Genomic DNA, 22,430 nt, shown 5'->3' with positions numbered 1-22,430 from the left:
ACGTGTAAACCACCAGGTGAGACCACAGTGTTTAATAACGAGCGAAGGCGTGCAGGGAACATTCTGGGCGTTAAAGGACGCCAGCAAATTTCTCTTTTTGTGTCTTTTTCATTTGAAAGTTGGCACAGACCAAACTTTTTGATTCCATCTATAGGTGGACGGTGAACGGACGAGCCATCACTGCGGAGTCCGGGCCGAACTACAGCCTGGTGGAAGGAAACCTGCTGATAACTAATCCACATGTGGTCAATCACAGGGGAGTTTATCAGTGTATCGCCACCAACACGTTTGGGACCATCGTCAGCCGGGAAGCTAAAGTAGAGTTTGCATGTAAGTAGACTTTCTTTGCATCTTTGACATAAATGGTAGTATTAGCATGCTGGTAGCATTAGCGTTTCCCTCTGTTTCACCATAACTCTGGAGTTGAAGCCTCTCCCAGAACAAGAGACATACCGGGAGTAGTATGTCTGATCATTAACCAACCCATACGGAGCACAAAGGAAGCAGAACAAGTCTCAGAGATTTTATTTTTATTAGATGAGTTCTCATGTGACCAGCGCTGATATTTGCCCTCCTGCGTCTCCTGCGGCTGCTCGGTATTTTCAACTCCAGCATGGATTGACATCTCTCTGGTATTTATTCTGGCGCGGCACGCTTCATTAAAGGTGAAAGTGATATGAGAGGCCGGGCTGATGAGCGAACCCTCCCGTGCACCTTCAGTATGCTCCCCTGCATCGAGATTAGGAGGGACCTCTCGGGTTTTAATGTTGGAAATGTCCTCGCCTGATGAAGTCACTAAAGTCATTAAAGGTGTTAAAGGCTTAAAAAGTGATTATTATATATTCAACAGTTTTGGAGAACTTCAGCGGGAAGCCACGGAACACAGTGTCAGTGCGGGAGGGCCAAGCCGTGGTTCTGCTCTGTGGCCCTCCCCTCCATTATGGAGGTACGCTCTTTTATTCTGGCTCCTCTGCTCCTCACAATCTCTTGCTTGTCTCAGCAGTCTTTATTGTTCCTCACACTGCTTCCTTTCCTCCCTCTGCACTCGCTCTTTTGTTTTTCTGCCTGCCCACCTCCTTTTGTTGCTCTTCCTCTGGAACTCGCTTCCACCGTATTTCTCGCCCTGCATCTCTTCTTTCCTTTCTTTCTTTTTTCTTTTTGCTCGCATCGTTATGTCTACCCTCACACTTCCTAACCTGAAGTTCACTTTCCTCACCTGCCTGATCTGTGTCCATCCTGCATCCATAAAGTGTCCAACGCCTTAACTCAACTTCCCCACGTCTCCCCCCCAGTGTGGACAGGTTATCTTTGGGTAATAAAAGCTCTTGGTGTGGCCGAAGGAGCGTTTAGCCTCTGACCGCGTGGAGAGTTGGCCCGCGCGTCTGTGTGTTGCTGATTAACAGACCCTCAAAGTGGCCTGCACTCCTGCAGCCTTTGGGTGTCCACCAGCACAATTTCACGCTAGCGCCCCAGACTCCTCTCTGCTCCTTGTTGCCAGTTGAATCCTGCAATCGCCTGGGATTCAACACTTTAGCAATTTGCCCTGCAGCTTTCCCTCCCTCCTGTCTTTAAAAGCCTCCGTTTCTTTACGTTTAAACAGGGCACAGTCATGCATTTGATGGGATTAGCTCTACATGATAGCGCTAGCTTGAGGTGTTTTAAAATTGAAAGATTGTGCAAGACAGTGTTTTTTTTATTATACTTCCACTAGATTCAGATGATGCTAAAGCTATGTTATTGCCCCGTATTTAAGCATGGCTAAAAGAGCCCTATTGACTATGAAAATCTATGTGATAATATTCCTGCGAGGGTTCAGGTTACTGTTCGTTTAGTCCCTGATCGTTAACGGGCTGGCAGCTTTGGCCCTGATTTCCCCAGTAATGATTCCAATTCACTGCTTCCCCTAAAGTGGGGGACGTTCCAGCATTAGCCAGTCAAACCTTCACTCTGTAGCTCCTGCAGACATCTCAATCTTTCACTCAGCCACTCTGACAGTCTGTTACAGATTATTAATCATTATCTGTAATAAGACAAAGGCAACCATCTTCTGAAAAATAGAAAAGAAACAGAGGTTGTAAAATATCACAACAGACAGCAAATAAAGAAGCTGTCTGTGCTGTGAAAAGTGAAAGCAGGGTTCTGTGCTTGGGTGGAGTCCAGCGTATCAACACCCACCATTTGTGGACTATCACACCAGGCTCTGTGGAATCTCATGTTACGCTTATTCACATTTTAATGGGTGCGCAGGAGCTCATACAAGAGGTGCTCAGGTTGGAGACGTGCACTGCGGGGTGGGGCAATAATGAAGCCATAGTTCTCCACACGCCGTTTTGATAAGTGTCAGTTGAACACGGCAACTAATCATTTGGATCCTCTCCCGTGTTTTGACTTTTGAAGGTGAAAAATCAAGCTGCCTTTTTTGTTTCCCACCAGAAATCAAATATTCTTGGGTTTTCAACGGTCAGAGGAGCTTTTTGCAACAGGACGCCCGACGTTTTATCTCCCAGAGGACAGGCGACTTGTACATCGCCAAAGTGGAGGCGTCCGACGTGGGGAACTACACATGTGCGGTCAGGAACATGATGACCAACGCCACGGTTTTCAGCTCACCGGCGCCGGTGGTGGTGCGGAGGGACGGTAAGCGTGCATCTCTGGCTCCGCTGCTCTTCTGGTGGCGGCGCGCTCTGAACTGACACGCGCGGCTGGGTGCATGACGGCCCTTGGAGACGCGCTACCTGTCTTGAGCGTGACGCTGTTGCTCCACAGCATTAGGAGCGAATGTTTTGCACCCTCCCGCCGCATCCCAGTCGTGTACATAAGCAGCGGCCTCTATCTGCATGAAGGCACATATTCACATGAGCACAAACGTCGTCCCTGCTGACAAAAATGCACGCAGGCAGCAGCGCAGCAAGGGGCTTGTCACACATAATAAACCCAATCACGAGCGCTCCTGCGCCACCCTTCAGATTTGAGCTGAGGCAGAAATGTAATCCAAACTCATCCGTCCGTTAAGCCAAACGCGGTTGTACACCAAATGCACGCCTGCTCTGTGCCAGCGCCGTGCCAGCTACGGCACGACTGCATTACCTTCATAATGAGGTTAGGGACACTGCGGGTCCACGTTGGGCGTTTTGACTGATTTGCTTTGTCTTTAATCCTTCATGCAGCAGTGATGGGGGAATACGAGCCCAAGATTGAGGTGCAGTTTCCTGACGCCCTCCGTGTCTCTAAAGGATCCTCAGTAAAGCTGGAGTGCTTTGCCTTAGGAAAGTAAGTGCGGGGACTCGCTCTTCATGGTCAGATTTGTGGCCAGACACGCACGTGCTGTTGCAGGAAAGAGGACCGCATGACCTTTTGTGTGTCACCTGTGCAGCCCCGTGCCTTCCATTTCATGGAGAAGAGCTGATGGAAATCCGCTCCCTGGCAAGATAAAAATCAACCACTCCGCTGGTGTTCTGGAAATTCCATATTTTCGCCCCGAGGACGCCGGCGTTTATGAGTGTGTGGCAGAAAACAGCCGAGGACGGAACGTTGCCAGAGGCCAACTTCTGTTCCAAAGTAAGAACCATGTACAGTCTCATCTATTTATTTTATTTTGCTTTAATGGCCTTTTATATTATGAGCTTCATTATTTTTTTCCTTGAGGTTTTTTGTTTTTACCTCGAAAGACACACACTCATAAAAAGAATGAAATGGACTCATTGTAGCGCTACTTTACTGTCAGATTAAAATGCCTTTTAGCTGTCATTGGGGGGCAGTCGCACAGCTGTGACCAGACTTCACTTTTGAAATCAATGGTTTACAACTGAAAGCTCATTTTCAGCAAAATCGTGAAGCATCAAAGCTCCCATCAGTCACTGCGCCCTGTATGGCGCCAGCAGGTTCACAGTTTAAACCCTGAAATATAGTTTATGGAGCACGAACACACCAGCCATCACATGAAATTAGCCAGAAGTAAAAACACATTCATCAGGGAAGCTGTCCAGCTGTCTGCCAGAGGGACACGGCTCATTTTTCTGTCCTTGTTTTCTTTATTTCATGTGAATATTAAACAATAGAAAATACACATTGTCCAAGTTTTCAGTTTTATTTATGTTTTTTTTTCTTGTCATGCTAAAATTTTCCTTCAGCAGACGGTTTAGAACTGGTTTGGTGAATAGAAAACAAGACACAAATGAATTAACAGCAAAGGTTAGAGGTGGTTTAATCGTCCCTGTGGGCTGTTGTGTTGTACAACCAGAACAACAACAAGTTTAGAGCTGCGGAATGACAAATGAAGCTCGATGCATTATTAAAATGTGCACAACGGAGGGGTCTTATGTGTGACTGTGGTTTGTATCTGAGGTCTCCCTCACTGGACAGGTGAGTCCAGCACCCCTGTGACCCCCGCCTGAAGTACAAACGCTGAAAAAGCAGCTGAAAATATCTCCCGTACCTGTTTTATACATGATTCTTAGAAACATCTTCTTTTCCGTGTCCTGGAGAACGTGATCAGATGGCGCGTTGAGCTCATTTCCTCACTAACTCTACCAGATTTTAATTTTTAAGCTTGAAAGATCCTCACAAGAATGCAGCGAATCATCTAAACCCACAGTTCACTTACTCGTGTCTGTCCTGAAGGTGTTTAATATACAGGTTAGAGTCTCTGTCTCTCATATATTTCCTGCTTGACAGAACAAAATAAGAACAATCCTAATCTGCTCTTCGATACAGTGAGCCCTCATTCTTCCCCCAGTGCCACATTTTAAATATTAACAAGTTCTTGATTTCCCCCCTTCAACCATAGTATTAAATGTTGAATTGAAAATGCTTGTGGTATGAAGCTATAACTCTCCACCTCTCCTTCAGGTGTTTTAATACAGAATTCTCTTTATTCTATATTTGAATTTACTCAGAATTAATCCCAATCCTGATTTGACCACCTTATGCCATATAATGTGTATATATAATAATTTATAATAATTTATTAAGGCGGGTGCGCTTGAAAGCAATTTCAGAGGAAACTGTTTTGTAGATTTTTCAATTTATTATGTATTTAATTTTGGTTTTGCTTGGCAAAGTTGGAAAGACTAAATATTTGGCAATTCATTTGGCCTTTTTCTGCATGAATTCAAATGAACTGGTGTGTTTACAGATGTGGAACATCTGCACTGGCTTCATACGCTGAGAGATGCTGATATAGCAATTGATGCCGGTCTGCAGTGGGAATGCAAAGCCATGGGAAATCCCAGGCCTACTTACAAATGGCTGAAGAACGGTCAGATGCTAACTGCAGAGGTAAGAAGACCAAGAATAAAAAGAAGAAGAAAAGCTGCAGAGGTCTCCTTGATAAATCATTAACTGTATTTTGGGTTTCATATCAGTAATTTGGTGTTTGCCCTCCAAAAACAGATACGAGTGACAATAAATATTGTAGAAAAATTGCTAAAAAAAATAAATCTAATCTTATGAATCCCGATCCGCAGGGTCGAGCCCGCATTGACGCTGGAAAACTGACCATATCCAGGATCAGCCTGTTGGATTCTGGGATGTATCAGTGTGTAGCACAGAATGAACACGGGTCCATCTATGCCAGTGCTGAGCTCAAGGTTGTAGGTAAGCAGATGATGTGGCCTTCATCACACACAGCCAATGGAGGAGAAGATGCACACAGACTGTGCAATTATTAGAATAAAGGCGCTTCTTCCATGAATAAATACAACTTGGCTGAAGTGGCTCTTCAGCGGCGCCTGTCTTTGCTTCTCATTTCCATAGTTCTTTCAAACAATGAGCCCATTTAGTGGTGAAACACAGCTCCCATAATTACTTGTGATGCACTTGACATTTTCCACTGATGCACAGCTGTTGCTCCGCTCTGCTCCTCAGCCTCTCCGCCTGACTTCACCCTGCGACCCGTGAAGAAGTCCACAGTGGTTCAAAGAGGAGGCGAGGCGGTCCTGGAGTGTCGCCCCCGAGCTTCGCCCAGGGCCGCGATCTCCTGGTGGAGGGGGGGGCAGTTGCTGATGGACGCTGAGAGGTAGGCGCTTGTTTGCATCGCTGGTCGCGCTTTCGCCGTGTTTGTGCTGCTGCTCAAAGGGCCTTGGCAGCTTTTGTTGGAAAGTGTTCCACCCGAACAGGTGTTTTTTTTAGCCAAACAATAGAAATAGATGTCAGTTTTTCTTGAAAAATAGCCCCCTGCCCCGTCCTAGGTGTAAGTATCTGAACAAGATGAAGTGCACAACGTGGTTTACCTCCAAAGTGAACCGTCCCCACACTCTCACAGCTCTTCAGGACACTCAGAGCGATGAAGGTGGAGCAGGAATCTGGCTGGATGCTGTTGGCGTAAAACCTGTGCAGAAAAACAATCATTCTATCCGATGTCAGGGAGGCAGGCGGACCAATCCACATTGTGAAGTGTGCAGTTGAGACGTGCGCGTAGCTGCACTGACTTATTCCGGCACAGATCCACCTCACAACCTAGATGTTTAAGTGTCCTTGTACAAGTTATTGAATGGAAGCAGCAAATTTAGTGGACGGTGTGTTTATTTGACCGATGAGGTGAACGCAGAGGAATGAGTGAATGGAGACTTTTAAAATAAAGCTAATAGAATCATTTTTTAAACATCAGAGGTGACAGGATTGGCTTTGTCAAAGCACCGAGCTTTTTCCTGAGGATAAATATTTAGGAGTAAATCCAGGTGGATCCCTGCCTGGTGCTCGCATCTTTGTGTCAGACGAGTCCGACCTGTTTACATCAACGTGAACAAATCCTCCCGTTAATGTAGCATTTGTTTTTCCCCAGGCCACCATTATTGAAAGTATCCATTCAGTGGAAATACACTGCTATCTGTTTGAAGCGTGAAATATATTAAAATATTAAAATTGCACCCTCGTCACCTTGGAATTAATGCACATATTAAAGTACAAGTGAATCTTGTCAGACTGCCTCTTCATTCTGCCCGTGAGACCAGTCTGACATATTTTATAGCGAGATCTTCTGTATGCATGCAGCCATGTTATTACTTTCCATAAACGGCTGATAGCGGCTTGATGCTATCTCCGAGTGAGGCAGGGCGATAAGGACACAGGTAAAGATTCCACTCAAGCTGCAGCTCCGTCGTGCTGCTCTCTCCACAGTGTGGCCTTTAAGGCTGCTCTGCTTCAGCTAAACCTTTTTTGAGGCATCAGCTGCCACATTTGTTGGTATTTTTCTGTTGGTTATTGTGGTCCTGGCATGTTGCTCAGGTAAAAAGCACCTTTAAACCCACATTAGATGTGTTTAGACTCAGGAAGTGTCGGAGATCTGTGTCAAGAATATCTTTGATGTGCATCTCCTCAGACAGACCATCATGGACGACGGGACTCTACGCATCACCAACATCTCCAAGGCCGACGCCGGCCGGTACACCTGCGTGGCCAGAAACCATTTTGGAAGCTCCAGCAGCACTGGAACACTTGTTGTCAAAGGTATTTATTTCTCTCTCTCAGGTTCTGGATACTGCACCTTCCAGGCCGGGAGCTTCGAACTTTTGTTAAGGTGGAAAAAAAAATTCCAGCTCAAGCATGAAATAGAGAATGAAATATACGACCATTTTATGTTCCTGCCAGCCTGACAGACATATAAGTCATCCGTGCTTTTGTCAGCTGTGAGTAATTGTTCATGTAGCGGAGTGAAGCTCACCGCCGCCGTCTGTAGCTGTGTGGAGGGAATATTTTGTCACCGGCATTCAATTTGAAAAGAGCTGCTCTTGCGTTTTCAGATTTGGGTTTTAAAATAATGATGATTGCAGAGCGAGAGACAGGGAGAAAGAGATTGAGAGGAGGTGGTTCTTCTTTTCTTTATGTTTCTGATTGCAGTGTTCAAACATTCCTTCGATATTTTAGTCAGAAAGACGTTCTTAACTGAAACGATTGAAGCTCGCTTAATTGCAGCGATGTCAAGGAAATGATTCTATTTTTACCGCAGATTGAAATTTTAGACAGCTACAGTTTGGATCCAGGGCTACAAACAGCAGAATGTGATTCTTGTTTCCTGTTTTTTAACGTAGAACCCACCAGGATTACGGTTCCTCCTCTGAGCTTGGACGTCACTACAGGACAGAGCCTGGTTCTGCCTTGTGAGGTCTCCAGCGATTCGTCCCTGAATCCCAAATTTAAGTGGTTCTTCAACGGGAAAGCGATAGACTTCAGCAGGCAGGAGCACTTTGAGATGATCGGAAAGGTATCCGTGACCTCATTGGAGACCCAACACATGAAAACAGGCGACGCAAGTTCTGGAGCCACTGTACCTCTGAGTTTGAAAGTTGGATCTTTTAGCATATAAGCCGTAAATATCCGCGATGACATTTCAGGCTCACATTTCTTTTCCTTTGCAACAAACCTGAGTCGGGCCAACGTGTCTAACAAAGCTCAGCTAATGTAAAGGAATGAAAAATGTGACTTTACAGCAGAACATGTTGAATATAAATTAATTGTGGTTCAGTCTTATCAAAGGTTATTTTCAGACTTTCACATTTAATTAGAATCTAAGTATTTTCAAGCTATGGAAACTATACTGTTGACTTTATCTAATTACTTTGTTAACTCGATTGCTTCTTACAGACCATCATGAATGTTAATATTAGAAAGTCTAAAACAGTCTCACCAACTGAGGGAGGCAGAGCTTCCACACTCTACTGTGGGAGGTTATTACAAATTAGACAATGTGATGTAAAGTGCTGTATTGACTGAGTGTGTATTAGTGCTGCCAGCCAACAGGGATTTAGAGACAATGGTTGGACGCTTCGGCCATGATGATCTCTGTAATATATCACAATATAGTGGATGTGATGACTCCGACAGCTGCCACAGGATTCAATTATTAATGTGAAGCAGCAGCACACGGTAGGTGCGAGTCCTCTGTTTTATTAAATGTGTAAGGCAGCCACGTATCAAAGCACTCCCACAAAAACCCAATATCTTGCTCAACAACAGGTCAAAAAGAAGATATCAGAACTCCCAAAAGTTGCTTTTTTTAATTGCTCTTCTGCCAAAATGTCTCAACAAATACGATGAGTCAGCAGGCCCGTTCTGAGGGTGGAATTCCAGCTTGGGCTAAACTTCAACGTCTTTGCTTCCTCATCAGGGCTTTGCAGGTGACCTGATGGTGAGGAACATCCAGCTAAAGCATTCTGGGAAGTATGTGTGTATGGTCCACACTGAGGTGGACACTGTTTCAGCAGCAGCAGAGTTAACTGTCCGAGGTGGGTGGCTGATCCTGGTTATTATTGTAATAACATGTAATAACAGCAAGGCAAACAAGCTAAATATAACTACTACACGTTGACCTTTTTATCATCCCTCTCTTATGTGAGAGCTTTTGATTTGCACACACACACACACACACACACACGCAAGCAATCAATTCCTTTTGCAGTTTCAAAATTCTGCTTCCACACATTAGAGCCAATATCCTTTGCTTGAGTCTTTCTCCCTCCATTCACGCCAGAGAAATGCCACCACGCTAGTTTGTTGATGGTGGAGCAGGCCGTGCCGAGAGCAACACACATTTTCAGAGCACTTAAGCTTTTGTTCTCAGCCAGTTATTCTATTTGGATTCTTTTGACTTTCTGTCATCGATGATCAAAAAGCTAATTACCAAATACAAACGAACAGAGGCTCTACTTTGCAGGAAAAGGGGGCTGTTGTTGTCCGTTTGTTTGTTTCTAGCTCAGGTTAGATTTTAAGCTTCTCCTTGAATCTTTCTGTCTATGGTTAATTGCGGTTTCAATCCCAAACCAAATATTGTTAAAGCAGTCGGGTCTTTCAGTCCTTAATTTTATCATCCAATGCCACCAAAGCCGACACCCTAAATCCCTTAAGTACCAATTCAGTGACCTGACAAACAAACAGGTAATTTAATAGAGACATAACATACTGGGCTGAGCCCACTAAATCACATTGCTCTAATCTAGGCTCTACGTGAACCATACTATTCAGCGCATTGATCTGCGGCACTCCCAGTAGAATCAATTACAGGTCTGCTAACCCTGGAAGGGGTTTTTAACTGGGTTGAGCCACTTAACACCTGTTTTTGGATCTGGATTTGTGATGCTGGACTAAAGGGTTGCTAATGCAGGCTTCCAACCCTGTTCTGGCTGTCACAGGACCTCCTGGTGCCCCAGAGGGTTTGGCAGTCACTCACATTACTGACTCAACTGTGCAACTGTCCTGGGGCTCCGGGCCTGACAACCACAGCCCCGTCACCATGTACATGGTGCAGGCCAGGACGCCCTTCTCTATTGGCTGGCAGACAGTCGCAACAGGTAACTGATGCACCGCCACTGATCTATTCTATTGATCTGTTTGCACTTAGTGTTGCAGGTCTTAAGTGTTTGGCTACCTGATTAAAACTGTGGTCTCGCAAATATTCTGCTAACTTTGGCATTTGTTATTATCAGTTTCTCTCTTTAAAAATGCATTTCAGAGGTCTGGGTGACCACTGGATGTAACGGCTACACTCTGCTGCAGTAATTCTCTGATACTGGAACGCTCCCCCTTTTCTGTGTGGTGCACATTTACCTCACAGCTGTGCAGATATTTTGTCATTAGTGTGTGAGTGCGTCCCAACACGCTAACCCATCGTGGAATCTTCTCCTACTACCTTTAAGAACAGCTTTTCTTTCAAAAGCTCTCAGCATTTTCAAAAATGACAGAATTGTGTCATCCATTAGCCCCCCAGACTTGTTTCTCTTTGTCTCCCTGCCTGATTGATGACACAGCACTTCTACTGGCTGATTCACATGCTGGGCCCACCCAAATCTTCCTCATGTCCCACTCCCAAGCTGCTTACCCCCCCTCCCCTCTGGCCAAGCTTTAGGGGCCACTGTCAGGGTCCACTTGCCTGTGAATTTATTTCAGCTCTTGAACCACATGTTATCTGGTTGTTCATCTCAAACCCATATCCTTTAGGTGATAATGCCAGTGGCAAAATGCCTTCTTATCATAGATTATATCATTGATATTATCTTCCCTCCACCTTTATAAAGCGTTAGCTGGTGGATTCTGCATCAGGCCCACTCATAAGCATCACCTCCTAAATTTAAACAGCATGTGCATATGTTTCCCACATGCTGCAGCATTTCTTGCACACACTTTGCTATTTTATTTGCACTGTTGAGGAGGAATTTCACTTGAATGCACTGGTTTCAAATTGGAAAATGCGACATTGGTACCATCAGTTGACCTTGGACTGAGCAGAAAGGGGGGAACCTTAGTCCTTCCTGACCATCTTTGGGCCAAGATAGTGACTAAAATGTGGCTCAGAAGAAAACAAAACATGCATCACAATTCTAAATTCTTTAATTCTAGTTCCTGATTCTGTGCCTGGACAGATGATGCACGCAACAGTCAAGGGTTTGAACCCCTGGGTGGATTATGAGTTCAGGGTGGTGGCAATCAACAGCGTTGGTGTGGGAGAACCCAGCACGCGCACCAAACAGATCCGAACCAAAGCTGCAGGTACTCTTTGATTTTGGCCTTTCTGCTAATGCTGATTCAATCACACCCACATTCCCGCATTTATTTCATTATTTACTTGGCTTCTATTGATGCTTCAAATATGTTGATTGATTTCATGGTAAATTCATGAATACATGTTGAGCCATTTTGACCTGTGTGAGGATTCTGAGTCTTCAGTCATTGATTTTCTGTTTTTGTAGTGACCTAGACCCTAAAACCTGAATGTCTGTTTTTGAAGTGCTAAACTGAGTGATTCAGTCTTTTTGGCTGAAGCATAAGAGAACTGCTTCCTGCCTGGCCTTGTAAATACAGCTGACGTATGGTGCCTTATACAGTATATTACATTATCGTTCGGCTAATGTCAAAAGAATGTTAATTCCATTACGGCTCGATAAGTCCATCTTCCAAATAAAACGGAGCTCCGGCATCTGTGAGCGTCTTATTTGCAAATGTGTGGTTTAATGGACGCCCCCGTGGCTGCTGGAGACAGTGCAAATCAAGTGACAATTGAGTTACTATTGTTCCTGTTTAGTTCCCAAGGTTGCACCTGTCAGCGTGAGTGGCGGCGGGGGAGCTCGAGGAGAACTCGTTATCACGTGGGAGGTAAGAAGGCCACAAGCTTTTCTTTTGAGTGGGTTTTCAGTGGGAGATGCATCCGTAGGCGTGAAGGGAGTTGTGGCAGATTTGCTGTGACTCGTGTGAGAAGGTTTCTAATTAAATCAGGGCGTTTCTGATGCGTCGCCTGCTGCGCCAGAGACGCTTCTGCTGTGAAAATTCTGTTGACTCTTGACTGAGGTGATGATGCCTTTTCAGCCGTTGAAGGTCATCTCCTGCAGCCACGCAATAGAAACAGATGGTTTTACCAAGTACATTGTAAAATAAACCACAAAAAAAGGAGTTTACCTAATTTCCACTTGTTATTCATATTTGCATGTTCCTTTATTTGCAAATGCATTAGAGAATTTACTGGACCCTAAAACTGCTTATTTGAGACTTAATTTTCTCTTTTCCCCCCCTATAAGTCCAACAAAATGTATATAATCTATGCAAGAATAAATATACCAACCCTTTTCTATAAAGACCAGGTCCACAGAGTGTGACTCCAGAGAAGGCAGAGAACCCATCGCACTCGTGCCACGTGTACACACACTTTCTTTTGTTTGGATCCATTTTCTGTTTGACATTTTCTTGAAAATAGATTTAATAAAGAGATTTCTGTTGTTTGAGGTCAGCGGTGTGGTTTTGTGCACTCAGCCAGTTTCGGAGGAACACCAGGGCGGCGAGGACTTCGGCTACGTCATGGCGTTCCGCCCGGTTGGCAGCAGCACTTGGATCCAGACAGTTGTGGCGTCACCTGAGGCGTCCAGGTATATTTACAAAGATGACAACATTGCACCTCTGACTCAGTTTGAAGTGAAAGTGGGCGTCTACAACAGCAACGGGGAAGGTCAGTTCAGCCACGTGGTCAGAGTCTTCTCTGCAGAGGAAGGTAAAGCGCCCGATCTTTCCAGTTCAAAAAGTCCTTTCACTCTCCTGCGCAGACGTACCGTATGCAATAATGTAACGATCAATCATATTTAGAGCCCTCTGAGGCGCCATCGAGCGTATGGGCACGAGCTGCATCGGCCTCGGAGATCGAAGTGCACTGGAAACGAATTCCCCCCGGCTCCAGCAGAGGAAAGATCCTCGCATACGAAGTATGAAACCATATTTCTGATATTACGGTGCTTCAGCACAGGTTCAGGAGGAAGTGTTAATCTCCAAACTATGGTGAAATATAGATATTTAGATAGTTCAGTGTAACCTGACCTGGGATCTTCTACTACTTGCTTATTCCCAGGCTCAGTGCTAGATTGAGAAGTTATTTTAAACCAAAATATAAAGCGTGATACATAACGTTCTAAAATTCTTTTCTAAATCTCAGAGAGTTTACATTGTGGATAGTACTTTCTGCTCTGAGAAGGTTCCACAACTTGACTGGACTTGTAGAACCACATATGGAACCATGTTGGAATTTTATACATACATCTGTATTTACAATTTGTTAGTGTTCCAATGTGTTGGTTGTATGTGGGGCAGAAACTCAGCCAGTCACCCAAATCAACCCCCATAAGCCAGTTTTCAGGACATGTATTTCTGCTTGTTGAATTCGAGTCACAATTGCCACATTGTTCGGCTTTATTATAAGTCACGTTCCCCATGCTAATCTCAGGAACAGCACGCTTTGCGGTGTATGCTAATATGGGATATTACCAAACATTATTTTCTGTGGATACGGCACAGAAAACAGATACCACCATCTTCTCACACAAAAGGTTCCTTAAATAAATCTGTGAGGCGACTGTATTAAAACCTCCCTGCAGGCCAGATGGCCAACAAAGATACATGACACTGATTCTTTGATGTATTGCATTTGTAAACAGCAAGAATTGCATCTCAGAGAGCATAAAGAATATATTTCTTATCTTATCTTATCACTCTCTGAATGCAAACTTTAATCAATATAGGTGCTGAATAAAGGAGCTTCTGCTTGGGACGTCCAGCCTGGACCTCTGGTGTGGTTTGGCCGTATGGCCGCACCCTCGTCGTCCATCTTTGCTGCATTTGGGTGCCTCTCATTAAAAGGAGTGCTGTAAAAAGAACTCCCTCTGCCCAGTCTCTTCTGGTAAAACTGCAGTAATTAAAATGCTGATGGAGAATTAAGAAAACACCCCGGATCCATCTGTTATCAGCAACTCCAGGCCCGTCACACATCAGCCTTTGCCTTACCAGGATCCCTGAAAACCAGATGAAAAAGTAGCTACTCTCAAACCATCTGTTTGACATTTCCCTGACTGCTGCCCCTGCCTTATGGGTCATAAAAGATCCCATTATGAATGCAGATTCTCACAAACTCCTGACAACTCCTCCCCTCTTTCATTATCAGTGATGCTTTAACCAGACGATCCATCACTCATTATCATAAACTGCACCCATATTGTGTCAGAATCAGCGTCTCAGTATCAACTTATGTAGATTCATCTAAACAATAAAGAGTAATTATACACAAAACCTGACAAATATCCTATATTGTTTAGTAGTAAAGATTCTTCGGAGTCATCCGGGTTTAACTCCCCCCAACCCGCAGTAACCTGCTTGTCTTTGTTCCCAGATTCTGTTTTGGGAGGACGGATCTCGGCCGAGTGAAGCAGGGAGAGTGAGGATTATCAGCGCCACCACCGCTCTGCTCTCTGGCTTGAAGGCAAACACGGCCTATCAGATCTCAGTCAGAGCCCAAAACAGTGCTGGGTTCGGACCCGGCAGTGCCGCCTTCATCGTCACCACAAAAAAACCACGTAGGTCCACCCACCCACCCACCCAGGGGCAGTGAAAATGCCACCACTCTTTGGACGGATTGACGTTAGATTTTATGCTACAGTTATGAAATGTTCAGTTTGAAGTCTTTTTGGACAGAACCGGTCCCTGTTTGTAGAATTTCACAGCCAATATGTGGAATTCTGGCAGTTCTGACTGGATAAAAAAGTCTAAAATTAGTCAAGGAAGAACCCGGTTTGACCGACGTCCATCCCAGGAGCAGGTTGATGATGCCAAAAGGTCCAATCGTGAGCGACTGTTACCGTACACAACCCTCTCAATGACGTTCTCGCATTATTTGCATAATTGCTTGTTCTGCAGCTCCGAATCGGCCTCCGGAGAACATTGAGTGGAAACTAACCAACTCTAAGATCTTTCTGAACTGGGAACATGTCAAGACGATGGAGAATGAGTCCGAGGTGACAGGATACAAGGTGAGTTTGTCAGTGTGATAACAGAAGCACCAGAGCTGGGGGAACAATGAGGCCCTCAGCACCTGTCATACCAAATAAATGAGTTTCTCTCTGCCGGGGAAAGATAGACCTCGCCACTCCGGTGTTATTATGGGCTGGCCCTGTCTGGCCTTCCAAAATTAAAAGATCTGTTCCGGTTGATAAAAAGAACGCTGTCAGGATGCTGGAGAAATTTAGCTCCTTTCTAGCGATACGGCATTTAATCGCGTTCCTTTTACTTTGAAAAGCCACACTGACCAACGTTTCAACCGATGTGTGACAAAGATGCCACAGATCCTGTTTGTAAAAGCCTCTCCACTTTGTGCTGGGCCACACCAGCAACCTCCCGAGACACTTAGAATTCAATAACCCAGCTGTAAACAAAAAGCAGGACAGAAAGCACATTTCACACACTCGTCTGCCCTTTTGGGACCCTGTTTTCAACAGACTACATGTTTGCCCACCTTCCCCTGCAGGTTGTGTATCGTCAGGCCTGGAACGGCATGACTTCTGTGCTGGAGACCAATAAAACCAGTGTGGAGCTTCAAATCCCCACTGGAGACAACTACCTCATTGAGATCAAAGCTCTGAGTGAAGGGGGCGAGGGCAGCAGCGGCGGTCCCGTCCGCATACCAAAGATGTCAAGTAAGTTCCCAACACTCTGCGGCATGTACGTGATTGGAGCTGGAATTATGCAGATGTTTTGTTTAGCTAATCCCACGTGCGACTGATACTGTTTATCAGCATTTTTGGAGCTTGAACAAGAGAATCCTCGGAGAAATTTGACAAAGGCCCAGACAGACTTCTGGGAAGAAGATATGGGAAAAAGAATTGCCACCCATTGTGGGAAATCTAAAAATAGCTTTCTTAAAATTAAGACTTTAAGTCATCAAGGTCTAACCTGCTTTTCCATCCAAAAATATAAATAAAGTCAATTATAACTGTTTTTTTAAAATTTGAATACATTTCTACTGTGGAAACCAGTAATTTATTGCTTTTCTTCACAGGTCTTAACTCAGAAGGATATGCCTGTCCAGTTCCACTGAAGACTTGCCATTTTATGATGTTTTTTGTATTTTCTATGTTAGTTTTGTAGCTTCAGATGCCTTTATAACAAGCTCTGGACATCAGAATGAATGGAGATTAAGCAGCCAACTGTTTTTCAACTCCTTGTTTGCATACCAAAACTGCATAATGAGAACATTCTGCCAGGTTGTCAAATGCCCACAAATCCAGACTGTTACTCATAGTTTGAAAACATTCAGGTCGATGTTGTAGCCTCCCTTCCCGTCTGTCTGTTTCCATCTTTCTTGCCTCAATTTCCAGGTCATTTATAAACCTGCAGTGACATTGAACTGCCCGTGCGGCACGTAGACCCGATTCTCATTATTTAGATTTCAAGCGTCCATCCTGATTTAAAAGAATTATTTTTCTGTTTACATTCGAGGATCACAACTGACCTTTAAAAACCAAGCAGATAATTAAACACCAGAGGCCTCTTCGGTTTTACTTTTCAATAAGTGGGTTTCCTTCAGCTTCCACCCTCCACTGAAGCCGACAACAATAATGTATCGACCCGCTGAAGAACAGCATGGATTTATAACAGCCAACAATATTTCACCAATGGGCTGCCGCAATTGAGTAAAATGTTGTTATATACAAGAATAGCGGATGGTTAATAATTAATACATTGTTTTGTAGGGTTTTTGATGGGAAAACAACAGTAGCATGGCAGCTGTTTTACATAGAACAGATGTGTGCTGGGAATACTCACATAAGGCTAAAACAAAATGAGACGCTCTCATGTTTGCTGTGGCCGATCGGACAGCCTTTGGAAGACAGCCGAGTAATGCCCAAGGCCATTTTGCATGTTCATACACTTATTTAATTCGGCGCCTGGCACTGTGGCAGAACCACTGCTGTCCTGAATGTTTGATCTTTTTTCATCACAGCTGTTGCATACCCAAGCAATTTCTCCATTTGTAATGCCTCGTGCATGTTCCAGATGATTTGGTGGCACCTGCTATTGCGTATGCTGTGTGCACACGTCGCCGGTGATGCCGTTGCAGCTTTAGAGCTGCTCCAGCAGTCATGAGTTACACTGACAATCAAAACTGGGGCGCAGATCCGCTGTAGTCTTTCTGCATTTTGTCGTATTATCTGAAGCTAGCAGTGGGCGTGGCTACAAGGTGCTGGTGAGATGACTTCACGTGTCCCTGAAGTCACAAAAGCTGGAAAAAGGATTTTCTCCCAGATCAAAATCCCAAGGACAAATTGCCCAAAGAGAAAGCAATTTTGTTACTCAGTTATTCACCAATTTGGCACAGCCTGACAAAACAACTAACACGTTGCCATGGTAACGACGTCGAAGGCGGCGACAGCCCCGCCCGATGTTAACTTGAGCGGCGTCTCCGAGAGACACCCTCCCGCTGAAAACATTTGCCATTTATCCTTAAACGCAGCAGCCCTGCTGGCTCACTGTGGACAGCCTCTTTGCTAGCAAATTGTTCCACATGCTGACCATCAAGCAGCAGTTAAACTGGTCAATTTGTCTGTCAGTACCATCTTCAATGACGCATGTTTTTATGTCAAGGCGACCACCAGCAGCAAACACTTCTCAATTGTCCATGCAGCGAAGCAGTGGCCGCCCTCCTCAGGAGGTGACCTACTGGTCCCCCTGAGAAGAAGATGAGACCGGAGGCTTTTTTTTTACCGGTTATGTTTGTGCAGTTGTTCACATGACTCGCGTATATTGTTCATAAATCTCGGAATAAATCAGGATTGACGCTTCAAATCCTCCTCCTCCCTCGCATTAAAGACAGCTGGTGTTGTTCTGTGTTTCCATCTTACAAGACATTTACAACATTTAGCAGGATCACTTGGATTTGCTGTGTTGTTTGTAACAGATGTGGAGATGATTTCCTCAGTGATGTGTGACAAACTTGCTTTGCCTTATCAAATTTATATCCTTTAAATCCACTGTAACCTGTTTTTAGTCCATACTGATTGTACTGCCTTTGCCAGTGAGTGAGCTAAGAACCCATAGAATGTCATTTCTTTTATTTGAAGTTGTATTTTATGGGATTATTCATAATTTAAAAAAAAAAGAAGCAAAAAAACAAGAGGTTCAGCAATTGATGTGAAAATAGACATTTGGGAAATCCGAGTCACTATGAAATAGAATATAAAACCTTGTGTATCATGTTGATTGGTTGTTCTTTTTGCGCCGATTTTATTTCTATGTCGTGATGTACAACCCGTCATTCACACACATGCGAATTAAAGTTTGATATAGCGGATGATTATGAAAAAATGCTAACACTTTTTTGTGTGCTGCTAAAAGCTAAAAGTTTACCCCTGCTGATTATCTGTGTGTTATCTTTTGTTTTCTGAGTTTTAGTGTTTGTTACCCACATTTTCAGAAACTATATCTATATCTATAGATCTAGATATATATAGATATAGTTGGCTGAAGACTCTAAAACTGTTTCTTGAATATCTTATTCCTTAACAATGTGCTTCTGCTGCTTATCTGGATCTGTAATTGTTATTTCAGTGCTGTAATACCATTGTATTAATACAATGATATCTCTATGAGATGATATTAAGACCTAATAAAGTTTTCACATTGAAAACCTGAAAGTTTAATCAGTGGACGGCTCTAATTTTGTGGGTTTCAATGGTCACCCTGAGCAAAGGGAAGGATTCATGAGGAATCGTTCAGATAAGTGACAAAGGAAAAAGTGAAAGACCGTTTTCCATGACACTGAAATAGACTCTACGGTTTTATTAGAGCAGGTCATTTTAATTGATTACTGTTTCTGTATTCCCAATACTCAGCATTCTGAAAATTTTATTATTAAAGGTCTCGTCAGCAGAGTCAGAACAGTTTGACTTTCAGTGTCAGGGGTCGGAGATTAAATGAAAGTTATGTACCTGCACTCATGATATGCTCGTCAGGAGCGAAAACTGTGTTTGGAGCAATTAGATGTTTGATGGATTAGGCAGTTTATCAGAGACTTTAGGAGCGGAAGATAAAATCAGCTGCTATATCACTTTGCTCCAAGCTCACCTGAAGCTTTCTGATCTCACCTCATCATCTCTGTGTCATAGGAAAAATTGATTGCTCTAAATATGTCTGCCCAGGTAGGATATGGTGGCTTTTCTGCCTGGCTGTAGGGCCCGTTAGCTCAGTGGAAGGCTGACGAGTTAAGTGATGCAGCAGCACAACTGTTTATGAATACAGTATATCCTATATTTAATTTTAATTATCAGAACTGCGAGTGTGTGTCTGATGATTTTCATTATCTCTTTCTCCGGGATAAAATGAAACACTAGCACGAAACTTCTCTGAATCCATTTTTCTGCTGCTGAAAACTGAGAAAAAAAACAGGATTGTGTGAAGAAGTAATAATTAAAATAATCCCACGATTCCAGTGCCAAGCAGAGGAGCAAAACACATACAGAGATGTGGCACAGTTTCACACCAGACACCTGCAACGCACGTTTGAAGCCAGCGAGGAGCTTAAACAGACGTTGTCCATAATTTCCCATATCCTGTGGGAACTAAATCAAGAAGAAGAGGAAACCCAGATGAGGAAAAACACAACAGAAAGGCCTCAATGATAAAACAAAACATTTTATTCTTCCTCTTCAGCTGAGAGAAAACCCACTTGACTCCTCCATTACTCACACCAATCCATGTCTCCTGTAAATAACATTAGCACCTCCCACCTGTCAGCTTTAACCACCTTAATCTCCAACCTATAAACACCTAAATGAGTAGAACATTTATGAGCCAACTATTAGTTACATACACTAAATAATTACACCGGCTCCCACGTGATAGAAATAGTTTACACAAAGATTACCATTAAATTCTAAGAGTAAACCCCTCCTCAACACCCCACTTAGTATCTTCCACCTGGAACCATTAACAGGTGTGTGGGGGCGGAGGGAAGCCTTTTGGCTGAACACGGTGGCAGCAGGAGGTCGTGCACAGGTAAGATAAATCAGTCCACAAGTACCGAATCAACTTGTTTTTCTGTTTTCTTGAGCCAAACTGTTAAACATTAAAAATGTATACTCTTCATAAACAACACATTTTAAGCTTAACAAACATTTTTAACCGTGCGTGTCTGTACAGTAAAAAAGTTTGATTATAGCAGTCCAATATTAATGATGACATCACTGTATTAGTGTGTCCACGTGTGTTGGTTTATTGTGAGTTGTTGCAGCAGTTGTGTTGTCCTGTCAGCTTTTATTCTTCTTTTTGGCTTCTTATTCATTTATTCTTTATACTGTAATACTGAGACATTTTTAATTGATAAAAGCTTGAAGCTGGAGGTGACTTATTAACAACTATATACCACAACCAACATTCTTTTTTTAACAAGAATGTCTCTTAAATTCTAATTTATAGGGTGGAAAAAAGCATTTACACATTTAATTGACTTCAACACATAATGCTAACACATGAGCTGCTAAGAGAATGTGAGGGACTCACACTTGTCCCTGGCTGATTCCTTTCTTACAAAATTGCTGCACAACCTCTTTTGACTTTAAGCCGCCTGTTCTGCTGGAGCAGAATTCGGCCTTAAATATGTAAAGCAACTCGAAGAACCAGAGCTTGACTCACAGCTTGTAGCTAATCCTTTATTCATGGAAATCTTCTGAAAATGGCAGCACTGAAGGAGTGGCTTCTCTACCTTCTTGTGTGCTGTGCACGTCGTGCTGCTCTGAGTCCACCTGCACTCATTATTATCAGCATGTGGCCCCATGCAGGATAATCCTGGAAAACTGCTTGGGTCACCTGATATGGCAGCTTTTGCCGTGAATCCAAGCACTTTGTTTGTTCTGTGTTGGCTTTTTTTTTTCTCTTCTAAACACAAAATCAGTCAAACATTCCAGATTGGCGGCAGGCAGGGCGCTCAAACATGATTTGCTGTTCATATTGAATATAGTGGGGGGAGATCAGAGCTTTTCACAATATTTTCTTTGGCTGCAAGACGTGTGGGAGAGCGACAGTGTTGGACCTGAGCTGAGCTTTAAAACAGGTATAAACTGGTGTGATGGACAGAAGATTGGCTGGGAATTAAAGGCTGCGAGCCTTCTCTCAGCACCGTGGGGCAGCTGACAGGCACAGCTCTCCTCCCTGGTTCACAGGGGAAAGAGGATTTGCCTTGAAGACCATTGCTGAGGAATGAGACCGACATTCTCAGTGCGTCTGTGGGCTGCAGCACCTTTACAGCATTTCTGGATCTGCAGCATCTAACGTTCCAATGGCTGGAACGGTTCTGGACAGAGGTGCATACAGTGACTTCTCCTCGAAGCTGAATAATATAATCACGCTTTGAATGGCTTCATTCCTACCGAATTTGCTGCACGTGGGTTTAGCCCAAAATCCTCCTCAGCGGTTTGATTTTTCTACAAAATCCAATTTCATTTGATTTTATCCTGAAAGAAAGGGTTGGGCATTGACATGGCCAGAAGAAAGAATCCAGATATTAATAAGTAAAGGCTGGAATGTGCATTTGTAGATATATTACAGAGCAGTTTTCAAAGGCGTTGAAGCTCCACTGTTCGTCCTCCATTATTCATCATCTGAGACCTTCTTCTTGACTCCACTTTGGCAATCTGGTTCAGCCAGGATATTCTTCGTCCTGACAATAGCAAATGGCAGCGGAAAACGAGGAATTCAGGCTTCATTTTCAGAGAAATATCAATTCAAGTCAAAAATAGCAGGCGGACATCAAAAACCGAAATGGGTTCAAAACGCAGTGTAGAATCTTCAGTTCTGTCATTCTTCCCAGCTATTTTCAACAACATGGAGAGCGCTTGAGTCCTAGAATAGCACCAACAAAAGCCTTTTACACATCTGGGATGAAACCTGTTAAAAGTTTTAATTCTTTAGTTTTGAATACATGTCCTGCTGTTAAATACACAATTACACATGTCTCCTCTGTACTTTGGTGTGTTCATCGGTAACGACTAGCTGTAGGGCTCAACACTAACGGCAATCAGTCGTTGGGGATCTCGGATCAAACATTCTTTATATCGATGCGATATTTTATCATATTTCTATTGTTGTCATACTTTTGCGGTCGTTAACTGATGCTCTGTTTGGCTGACGGTTTGGGTTGGGAG

General features: G+C 43.7%; 2 protein-coding genes across 4 annotated transcripts in view; both read left to right on the top strand.

Moving 5' to 3' along the window:
• Positions 1-18,932, top strand: part of cntn6 (contactin 6) — a 47,933-nt gene extending 29,001 nt beyond the window's left edge. For 2 of the 3 annotated variants that reach the window (XM_003973737.3, XM_029827228.1), the window contains 20 exons: positions 155-330; positions 851-946; positions 2,434-2,637; positions 3,168-3,270; positions 3,374-3,558; positions 5,135-5,277; positions 5,466-5,595; positions 5,866-6,016; positions 7,319-7,446; positions 8,028-8,200; positions 9,104-9,221; positions 10,125-10,283; positions 11,329-11,478; positions 12,011-12,081; positions 12,733-12,967; positions 13,060-13,175; positions 14,630-14,813; positions 15,154-15,266; positions 15,761-15,929; positions 16,292-18,932. In XM_003973737.3, the coding sequence (XP_003973786.3) occupies positions 155-330; positions 851-946; positions 2,434-2,637; positions 3,168-3,270; positions 3,374-3,558; positions 5,135-5,277; positions 5,466-5,595; positions 5,866-6,016; positions 7,319-7,446; positions 8,028-8,200; positions 9,104-9,221; positions 10,125-10,283; positions 11,329-11,478; positions 12,011-12,081; positions 12,733-12,967; positions 13,060-13,175; positions 14,630-14,813; positions 15,154-15,266; positions 15,761-15,929; positions 16,292-16,380 (2,893 nt within the window). In that variant the 3' untranslated portion in view covers positions 16,381-18,932. The remainder of the gene's footprint in view (positions 1-154; positions 331-850; positions 947-2,433; positions 2,638-3,167; positions 3,271-3,373; positions 3,559-5,134; positions 5,278-5,465; positions 5,596-5,865; positions 6,017-7,318; positions 7,447-8,027; positions 8,201-9,103; positions 9,222-10,124; positions 10,284-11,328; positions 11,479-12,010; positions 12,082-12,732; positions 12,968-13,059; positions 13,176-14,629; positions 14,814-15,153; positions 15,267-15,760; positions 15,930-16,291) is intronic. The other variant, XM_029827229.1, reaches the window with a different exon arrangement.
• A 1,324-nt stretch (positions 18,933-20,256) lies between these two features.
• cntn4 (contactin 4) overlaps positions 20,257-22,430 on the top strand; it is a 102,526-nt gene continuing 100,352 nt past the window's right edge. Inside the window, exon 1 of the mRNA XM_029827151.1 lies at positions 20,257-20,286. The gene's annotated coding sequence lies outside the window, so the exon portion shown is untranslated. The remainder of the gene's footprint in view (positions 20,287-22,430) is intronic.

This window comes from Takifugu rubripes, chromosome 19, assembly GCF_901000725.2.
Source record: "Takifugu rubripes chromosome 19, fTakRub1.2, whole genome shotgun sequence".
Lineage (NCBI taxonomy): Eukaryota > Metazoa > Chordata > Actinopteri > Tetraodontiformes > Tetraodontidae > Takifugu > Takifugu rubripes.
The sequence above is the reverse complement of the archived record's forward strand: the minus strand, read 5'-3'. Positions and strand labels throughout refer to the sequence as shown.